Genomic DNA, 9,833 nt, shown 5'->3' with positions numbered 1-9,833 from the left:
ACTGGCTGCTCTTGTAGAGGACTGAGTTTGTTCCCAGCACCTACATGGCAGCTCATAACTCCCTGTAACTCTAGTTCCCGGGGATCCAATGCCCTCTTCTAGTCTCTGTGGGCATTGCACACACATAGTGCACATATGTATTCAGACAAATCACTCTTAGACATAAGATTTTTAAAAAAATTTTTAAGCCTTATTCGCTGGACATGATGGCATATGCCTTTAATCTCAGCACTGGGGAGGCAGAGGGAGGTGTATCTCTGTGAGTTTGAGGCCAGCCTGATCTATGTAGTAAGTCCCAAATCAGCCAGGACTAAAGTGAGACCCTGTCTTAAAGCAAACAATAGGTGGATCTCTGTGAGTTTGAAGCCAGCTGGTTTATGTATTAAGTTCCAAGTCAGCCAGGGCTAAAGTGAAACCCTGTCTCAAAACAATCCAAAATCTTATCATTCACCTCGGGAGGTAAAATCTCTCTTCCCCTCAGTTCCAAACACAGAGTATTCAGTCAGATGCATTTGATCAAAATAAGAGCCTTTATAAACGACTCTGGAGAGGTAGGGAGAGAAACTTGAGATATAAATAGGCATTATGTACAATTTCCAACAATAAAGTCCTCTCAGCCACACTTTCCAGCCTGCACTGCAATCGGCGTGTGGGGCAGAAGATCAGACGCCACCAAGCACATAGCAAAAATCTGAGGCTCTGTATCCAGGCGCTGATGAAAAAGAAGCAAATCAGGCCTGGGAAAGGAAACAAGAAAGCATTTAGAAATGGCATCGGGGACTGGTTGCCTCCATCCCACGTGCCCAAGGCATGCAGTGGGAACAAGGGGCATGGCTACCTCCCGAGCATAGACCGAAGGTGCAGGTGTGACATAAATTGACGGAGGGTCTCCATCTTCTGGGTGATTCCAGTCCACCAATGAGCTGTGGGAGGAAAGGAAGAAAGAGTCAGACCCTCTAATTTCTCCTTTCTTGTTTCTCGTACCCATCAGGGAAGGGAACCCAAGACTGTACAGGTCTGCAACGACCAATAAGAAGAGGGCTGGGACACAAGAGGGTAAGAGGAACCAATCGGGAAGCTGCATCAAGGAATCATAGAAGCATAGCTGCAGTCCTCACCTCGGGCCATCTCCGGAACCATCCTGCGTCCTCAGGTTATTGAGTGCATCAGGGAGCGTGTGCACCGACGGCTCCCGGGTCCCCGACAGCAAGTGGGCCCCAGTATCCCGGCCAAGGCCTCGACTGCGCGAGTGGACCAACCAGAGCGCAGCGCCGGCCAAGCCCACGGCCACCAGCAGGCCCAAAGCCGGGGGCAAAAGGAAGAGCTGCGGATCAGCCTGCCTCAGGCCCCGAGGGGCCGCGGGCAGCGCGCCTGCGCCGTCGGGGCGAACGGCAAACTCGCAGCGCGCGCCCATGTAGCCGGGTGGACAGGCGCACACGAGACCTGAGAAGTGGGCGTAGCAGCGGCCGCCGTGCGCGCAGGGCCGCGTGGCGCAAGGATCTGAGCGCTCCCGACAGTCGCGGCCGCCGAAGCCCAGCGCGCACGAGCAGCGGCGCGCGCCCCCGCCCTCCACGCACGTGCCGCCGTTGGCGCAGGCGCGGCGCGAGCAGTCCTCCAGGTCGTGTTCGCAGCGGGGACCCGCGAAGCCCGCGCGGCAGCGACAGCGCAGGGTGTGGCCCAGGTCCAGACAGAGGCCGCCTGCGCGGGGAGCGGGGTAAGACAGGTCAGCCTCGGCTTTCGCCTCCTGCCCCGCCCGTGCGCCCTGGCCCCAGATTTTGTCTGGAACCCATCCTGTCTGGTCCAGTCGGTGGCTAGCCTGCAACTTAAAATCCTGCCTTCTCCCAGATGCTAGCCACCAATGCACTGCTGCTTCTGCCTCGTTAGTCCTACGTCTTCCCCTCCTGTCCCCCTAACCCTGACCTCAGTTCACCCTTTGTATCTCTTCACTCTTTCCTCCAGAAGCTTTCTTAACTATTGTTTTTATTTTCTATGTCTATGAGTGCATTGCCTACATGTAAGTGCACCCATGTCGTACAGTGTCCGCGGAGGTCAGAAGAGGACGTTGGATCCCCATGTGGGTGCTGGGAATCGAACCTGGGTCCTCTGCAAGAGCTGAACTCCCCAGAAGCTCTTTCTCACTCTCCCTCCAACCATCTCAGCGCAGAGCAGTTGTGCCCTATCATCATAGCCCTGACCCCTCTGGGCTCTGAGAGTGGGCAGAGGATGAGCCCCTGGGATTAAGGCAACCGCTGGTACTTGCAGAAGGGAGTCCAGCTGTGTCCCTCCTATCACACAGAACAGAGTCTTAATATTAACCCAGGCCGGCTTTAAACTTGTAATCCTCCTGCCTCAGCCTCCAGAGTGCTGGGATTAAAGAACAGTGTTTTAGAATGGTCATACCACATTCAAGGATGTACCAGGTTTTTTTTTTTTTTGGTTTTTTTTTTTTTTTTTTTTTTTTTTTTTTGAGACAGGTTGTCTCCCTGTAGCCCTAGCTGTCCTGGAACTCACTATGTAGACCAGGCTGGCTTCGAACTCACAAAGATCTGCCTGCCTCTGCCTCCCAAGTGCAGGGATTAAAGGCATGGGCCACCATGCCAAGCTCTTTATACTCATGATTTCATTTAACTTTTTTTTAAAAAAAGTCAATAATGGGGTTGGAGAGATGGCTCAGCGGTTAAGAGCACTGACTGCTCTTGCAGAGGACCTGGGTTCGATTCCCAACACCCACATGGTGGCTACGAACCGTCCTTAACTCCAGTTCCAGGGGAATCTGAAGCCCTCTTCTAATCTCCGAGGCATTGCACGACACGGAAGCACTCACATACAAGCAGGCAATACACTCATACACATTAAAAATAATAATAAATTTCTAAAAAACACTTTAAGGAGGTAAAATGGTAAGATGCAGCAAGAATGTGAAAACACAGAGACGGGATCACACCCTTCCCCAGACAACAAAAACTGCTTATTGTGCAGGCCTCCTAACAGAATGGTATATCCTCTTACCAGGGAACAGAAAGCTCCTACATTTGGGACCAAACTGATCCAAGACCTTGCTCTACCCAGTGATCTCTGAAGTTGGCCAATGAACTCGGCCCTAAAGTTGCTTAAATAAAATATAAAAAAATAATAATAAATTTTTTAAGTCAATAATGTAGCATAGGGCATGGCGGTGCATGCCTTTGATCCCAGCACTTGGGAGGCAGAGGCAGCCGGATCTTTGTGAGTTCCAGGACAGCCTGGTCTACATAGTGAGTTCCAGGACAGCTGGGGCTACAGGGAGACCCTGTCTCAAAAAGACCAAAAAAAAAAAAAAAAAAAAAATCAGTAATGTAGCCCAACCAGGCCTCCAACTTGCAAAGTAGCCCAAGATGGCTTTGAACTCCTGATCCTCCTACCTCTGCCTCCCAAAGTACTGGGAGTACAGGCTTGGTGCACTACACCCAGTTTGACCTTACATAATCTTTTAACACCTGAGTCAGATCAGGGCTCTCCCCTGCTTAGAACCTTCTTACTGGGTCTGGAGAGATGGCTCAGTGGCTAAGAGCATTGGCTGCTCTTGCAGAGGACCCAGGTTTGATTACCAGCACCCACATGGCAGCTAACAACTGTCTGTAGCCCCAGTTCCAGGAGATCTGATGCCCTCTTCTAACCTCCGTGGGCACTGCACAACACGGGTGCACTTACACACATGCAGGCAATACACTCATACACATAAAATAAATGAAACATATTTTTTTAAAAAAGGACCTTCCTATGGCTCCATCTTACCCAAGAAAAAAGCAAGACAACTCCCACCTCTGCCCAGTAGGTCTCAAAGGTCTGCCCCTGTCATATGTCTGACATAATCTCTCACCAATCTTCTTGGGTCATCTGCTCCAACCACACTGGCCTCCCTGATGACCTACAACACACTGGGCACAACCACCTTCCATATCAGTTCTAAGAAGGCAGTGAACAATATCCTGTGTCACAGAACTGGCTAGACAGAGGGAGAAGGGCCATATCCCCAAGCCCCAAGTTTACCCAGGGAATAAAGACAGGATTCTGATCCAGGGCTGGCTGAACCATGCAAGATCCCCACTCCCATGCCACCCCACCCTTGGCCACTCTGGCTTTCCCACCTCACCGTTATGGCATGGCTGCAGACTACACCGGTCCACCCTCTTCTCACAGTTAGAGCCTTGGAAACCGGGTGGGCAGTGACAGATGTAGGCAGACTCAGGGTCTTCTCCACCAACACACAAGCCACCATTGAAGCAGGGTCCATCTGCGCATGTCACCCCGCTCACCTCACATCGATGCCCGTAGAATCCCCGGGGACAGGCACATTCAAAGGAGCTGGGTGTTTCCTAGACAGAGGCAAGTTGACTTTGGGCTGGAGGCCCCTTGGAGACAAATCCCCTCCTCCTCTTCCTCCTTTACTGCTAAGGGCAGCTCTTTTTCCAGCCCCAAGTCTCAGGATGCAGGACCTTGCCAGGAGTGCTCCTCAGATAGGCCACCCCCACAGCCCATGCTGTTGCTTCTGAATTTGAAACCCCATGGGGAAGAGGTTCTGAAAGCCCAGAGAGCTGTTTCCACCACATCTGCCACCATAATGCCACCCGCCTGCTCTACCCACCCTGAACCCATATGCACACACCCTATTCTGGGTCCAAGTTTTATGACCACTTCCTCCACAAAAACATTTTGTTTTTAAAGATCGGGTCTCCCTATGGAGCTCAGGCTGGCCTGGAACTCAGTATCCTTCTGCCTCAATGTCTCAAGTGTTGGGATTATAGAATGAGCCACCACAATACCCAATGAAGGCTTCTTTCCTGCCTGAGATCAAGTTCAGCATTTTACACATGCTAGGCAAGCAATCAACTACTGAACTATATCCCCAGCCCCCACTCAAAGTATTATTATTATTATTATTTTATTATTTTATATTATTGCTAGGGATTAAACCCAGGGCTTTCCAAATGTTAACCAAGTGCCTAACTCAAGCCACACCCCAGCCCTTCACTGGGGGATTCTAGGCAGAGGCTCTACCACTGAGCCACACCCCAGCCCCTCACTGGGGGAGTCGAGGCAGGTGCTCTACCACTGAGCCACACCCCAGCCCCTCACTGGGGGAGTCTAGGCAGGGGCTCTGCCACTGAGCCACACTCCAGCCCCTCACTGGGGGATTCTAGGCAGGTGTTCTACCACTGAGCCACACCCCAGCCCCTCACTGGGGGAGTCGAGGCAGGGGCTCTACCACTGAGCCACACCCCAGCCCCTCACTGGGGGAGTCTAGGCAGGGGCTCTACCACTGAGCTACATCCTCAGCAATGAAGGTGCATTGCTCTCCCTTTCCCAGGCCCTCTCTGTAACCTGACCCTTAGTTCTCACCCATGGCATCAAAGTCAGTTGGCACTGGATTCTCCTCCCTCCCAGTATATCGCATCAAGCTCCTTCTCAGTACTGTTCCTTTTTTTCCCTCCATACCATCAATCCAGTCACCTTTCTTGTCACCTCCCCTTGGCCCAGCCTTGGGCCAGTCCCCAGGAAGCTTTCTCTGATGCCTTCATCCTCCATGTGTCCTGATCCCACACCCTCAACACCCAGTGGCCACACAGGACTTCACCAGTGCCACTCCCACACCTTGTGGTATCACCTACTTGGTTTTTGTTCTTCAACCCCTTCCTATCACCAAATCCTACTTTGCAGTCACTGATGCAGGCTGGATACCTTCAGGAAGGCCTCTCTGATAGCACTTCTCTCTGGCTTCTTCCCAGCCTGCAGTACCCCGGGTACTCCCAAGGTAAAGTTCTAATGAGATCAGGCACTCCTTTAATCCCAGCCATCAGGAGGCAGAGAGGAGAATCAGGAGTTCAAAGCCAGAAGATGGCTCAGTGGGTCAAGTGCTTTCTGTGCAAACTTGAGAACCCAAGGTCAGATCCTCAGCACTCACAAAAAAGCCAGGCATGGTGCATACATCTGTGATCCCTATGGGAAGCTGTGACAGGCAGACTGGCCAGCTGATCTTGCCAAAACTACGAGCTCTGGGTTCAGTGAGAGGCTCTGTTTCTGAAAATAAGATGGAGGGACTAGAGAGATGGCTCCGCATATAAGAGTACTGGCTGCTCTTCCAAAGCACCTGGCTTTGGTTCCCAGTACCCACATGGCAGCTAACATGGGTATCTGTAACTCCAGTTGCCAGGGGATCCGACACCCTCCTCTGGCATCCTTGGACATTGCACAACATGGGTGCGCTTACATACAGGAAAAACACTGACACATTAAAATAAATCAGCTGGGCGTAGGGGTGCACGCCTTGATCCCAGCACTTGAGAGGCAGAGGCAGTCGGATCTCTGTGAATTAGAAGCCAGTCTGGTCTACATAGTGAGGCCCTGTCACAAAAGTAAGTAATACATTAATAAATAAATTTTCAAAACTTGGAAAAAAAAGGTGGAGAGCAATAGAGAAAGACACCCTTGTCTTTATCTGGTCTCTGCATGCAAGCACATACATATTGCATACACACACACACACACACACACACACACACAAAGAAATTGTAATCAAAATGAGGTTAGAGTGCTTGCTGCCAAGCCTAATAGCCTGAGTTGGCTTCCTGGGACCCACATAATGGAGGGAGAGAACAGACTCCTATAGATTGTCCTCCACTCCTGTGCTGTGACACACATAGACACACACCAAATAAATAAATAAAAAATTTAAAAGATAAGGTAGGAGAGGGATACTGACGCTGCAGCTGCCCCCGTTGGCACATGGGTTCCCATCACAGGGCCCAGGCGCTGGTACCAGGCATCCCGTGCTAGCAGAAGCTGAGCCCCCAGGGTTCAGGCAGCTGCTGGCAGAGACAGGGACCGTGCAGAGGGGCCCAGTCCAGCCCTCCAGGCACTGGCACTCATCCGGCTGTTCACAGTAGCCATGCTCGGAGCTGCAGCCTGCTCGACATACTGCTGTGGGGAGCAGGGGAGAGAAAGGCAGAGAGAACAAGATGTGACTCAGAGCAGGCCCCTTCAGGGTGACAGGAGCAGATTTTGGAATGCCTTTCTCATGCCACCTTGTTTTATGCTTCCAAAAGACAACCCGCTAGGTGAGATGGTACCAGCTCACAGGCAGGGAAACTGAGGCCCAGAGAGGCAAAGTGAGCTATACTGCTAGGAAGTGAAGGGATGAGGAATTTGAACCCAGGCAGCTGCCTGTGAGTCTGATGCTCCTCTAGGGAGGAGGGGTGAACTTTGACCTGGCCCTGGAGTTAGGCTCCAGGCTTTGGATTAGAGCAGGTTTGGAAAGAATTGAATTAACTTGGAGTCCCAGGAACATTGGTAGTACTCTGAAATTTCTGGTGAGCTTTAAAAAGCAATAGGGGAGCAGGGCATGATGAATCACACCTGTAACCCCCCAGCATTCAGGAGGCTGAGGCAGGAGAATCAACAGTTCAAGACCAGCCTCTGCTACATAGTGTGAGCATGTCTCAAAACCAAAGTCGGATGTGGTGGTGTGTGCTTTTAATCCCAGCGCTCTGGAGACAGAAGCAGGCGGAGCTCCATGAGTTCAGGGCCTGCCTGGTCTACATAGTGAGTTCCAGGCCAGCTGGGGCTACAGGGAGACCCTGTCTCAAAAAGACCAAAAGAAAAAAAAAAAAAAAGCAAGTTCCAGGGCTACAGGGAGACCCCTGTATCTAAAATCAAAACCAAACAAAAACAAGAATATTAAAAATGCAGTGTAAGAGCCGGGTGTGGTGGTGCATGCCTGTAGTTCCAGCACTTGGGAGGTAGAGGCAGGCAGATCTCTGTGAGTTCAAGGCCAGCCTGGTCTACATAGTAAGTTCCAGGGCAGCTGGGGCTACAGGGAGATGCTGCTTCAAAAAGACAAAAAAACCGACCAAACAAAAAAACCCGCAGTATAGGTCTGGGGGATATAGATCCATAATAGACCAGTCATCTAGCATGCTTACAGCCCTGAGTACCATCCCCAGACCTTCAAAAGCAATAAACGAAAATAAAAAGCAAAGTGTTCTAGCCTGCAATCTCAGGGAGAAAGAATCTCTTGGGCAGATGGGAGTGTTGGGGAAAGGGGGGGGGCGGTGGAGAAATGTTTCCATAGCTACTAGGTGCAAATCAGGAGGGTCCCAGACTTGGAAGAGTTATGGGGTCCTAGCCTCAAGAAAGGGGTGTGAATCGAGGAAGAAAAATGGAAGGCACCGACATAGGAAATGGGTGTGGGGTTCCTATTTGGGACAACAAGAATGCTAAGAGGGGACGAGGCTAGAGAGAACTCTACGGTCCTCAGTTTCCCCAAAGGTGTTAAGTGGATGATGGTAGTTGGTGGAGGATCATGAATGGAGCTAGGAAGGGATCCAAGGTGCTCAGCACCCTGAAGGGGATGGATATTTGTGGGAAGGGACTGGGTCCGCGAGGAAGCAAGAAGGGGCGGGGTGAGCCGGGGATGGAGTTGCAGGCAAGACTCACCCGGGGCCTCGCACTGGTCCTCGAAGGGCGCGCAGGGGCGCAGTCCCGGGCCGCACCGCGAGGGGCTGCTCGAGCGACACAGGCGCGCGCACGCGGTTCCGACGGCTGGTGGCTCACAGCGCGCGCGATACGAGAAGCGCAGCTCCCACGCGCCTGCGCGCTGCACGTCGCTGGCCCACGGGGTCCCAGCCGCCAGGCGTCTCTGGCCGGCCACGCGTGCCAGTAAGCTCCAGGCGGGCCCTGCCGGGAGAGTGGAGGGAGCCGGGATTCAGGGCCCCTCCTAGCTCTTAAAGAGTCCTGGAGGAAGGGCAGCTGCCCCCTTAGTGCACCTGCAGAGCCACCTCATCTAGTGTCAAGATAACAGGTTTCTGAGAAACCAAAAGACTCCCGAATTTGCCCCAAGATGTTCGAGTTTTAAAGTATTTATGAGATTTCTAACAGTTTGTAACATGAAGATCTAGGGACAAAGTCACCTGAAGTGAATTCAAGGCCAGCCTGGGCTAAATAGTGAGTCCAAGACCAGTCTCAGTTACATGAGACTCTGTCTCAAGAAAAAGACTTTAAGCCTGGCACGGTTGGGACACTCTTGCAATCCCAGTATTTGGGAAATAGAGGCAGGAAGAACAGAAGTTCAAGACCAGCTTTCAAGGCCAACCTGGGCTACATGAGACCCTGTTTCAAAAATAACACCTAGGCCAGCAAGATGGCTCAGCAGGTAAAGGTGTTTGCCCCAAACCTGGGGTCCTGAATTTGATTCCCTGGACCCACATGGTGAAAGGAGAGCACAAACCCCAGCAAGTTGTCCTCTGACCTCCACGTGCTGCTATAGACACACATGTATGTACCCTCAAACACACAATTAAATAGATTTAATTAAAAAAAAAAAAAAACGAGCCAGAAGCCTGGGCATCGTGGCACACGCCTTTAATCCCAGTACTAGGGGAGGCAGAGGCAGGTGAATCTCTGTGAGTTTGAGGCCAGCCTGGTCTATATAGTGAGTTCCAGGCCAGCTGGGGTTACAGAGTGACCCTGTCTCAGAAAGAACAAAAATAAGAAAAAAAATTAGAGAGGGAAGGGGGCACACTGGACAGATGGCTCAGCTGTTACACGTACTTGCTGATCTTCTAGAGGATTCGAGTTTGGTTTCCATAGCTATGTTGGGTGGCTCACAACTGCCTGTAACTCCAGTCCCAGACCATCTGATGCCCTGTTGTGCTCCAAGGAGCCTTCATGGATGTGACATATACTCATATACATAATATACACACAAAGTCATAAGTAAAAATAAAAAAGTTGGAGTGGTAACAGAGAGGTGATTGAGTGGGTAAGAGCACTTGCTCTGAAAGGTATCTGAACTCAGC

The 9,833-nt window shown here is 51.4% G+C and overlaps 1 protein-coding gene across 1 annotated transcript in view; it reads right to left on the bottom strand.

Moving 5' to 3' along the window:
- Nucleotides 1-376: 376 nt before the first annotated feature.
- Dll3 (delta like canonical Notch ligand 3) overlaps nucleotides 377-9,833 on the bottom strand; it is a 12,859-nt gene continuing 3,402 nt past the window's right edge. Inside the window, exons 4-9 of the mRNA XM_008853966.1 lie at nucleotides 8,473-8,712; nucleotides 6,740-6,957; nucleotides 4,133-4,355; nucleotides 1,119-1,698; nucleotides 839-923; nucleotides 377-737 (exon numbers count right to left, since the gene is read on the bottom strand). Coding sequence (XP_008852188.1) covers nucleotides 732-737; nucleotides 839-923; nucleotides 1,119-1,698; nucleotides 4,133-4,355; nucleotides 6,740-6,957; nucleotides 8,473-8,712 — 1,352 coding nt within the window. The 3' untranslated portion in view covers nucleotides 377-731. The remainder of the gene's footprint in view (nucleotides 738-838; nucleotides 924-1,118; nucleotides 1,699-4,132; nucleotides 4,356-6,739; nucleotides 6,958-8,472; nucleotides 8,713-9,833) is intronic.

This window comes from Nannospalax galili, unplaced genomic scaffold, assembly GCF_000622305.1.
Source record: "Nannospalax galili isolate Female #2095 unplaced genomic scaffold, S.galili_v1.0 scaffold886, whole genome shotgun sequence".
NCBI lineage: Eukaryota > Metazoa > Chordata > Mammalia > Rodentia > Spalacidae > Nannospalax > Nannospalax galili.
This window is presented reverse-complemented; position numbering and strand designations above follow the sequence as displayed.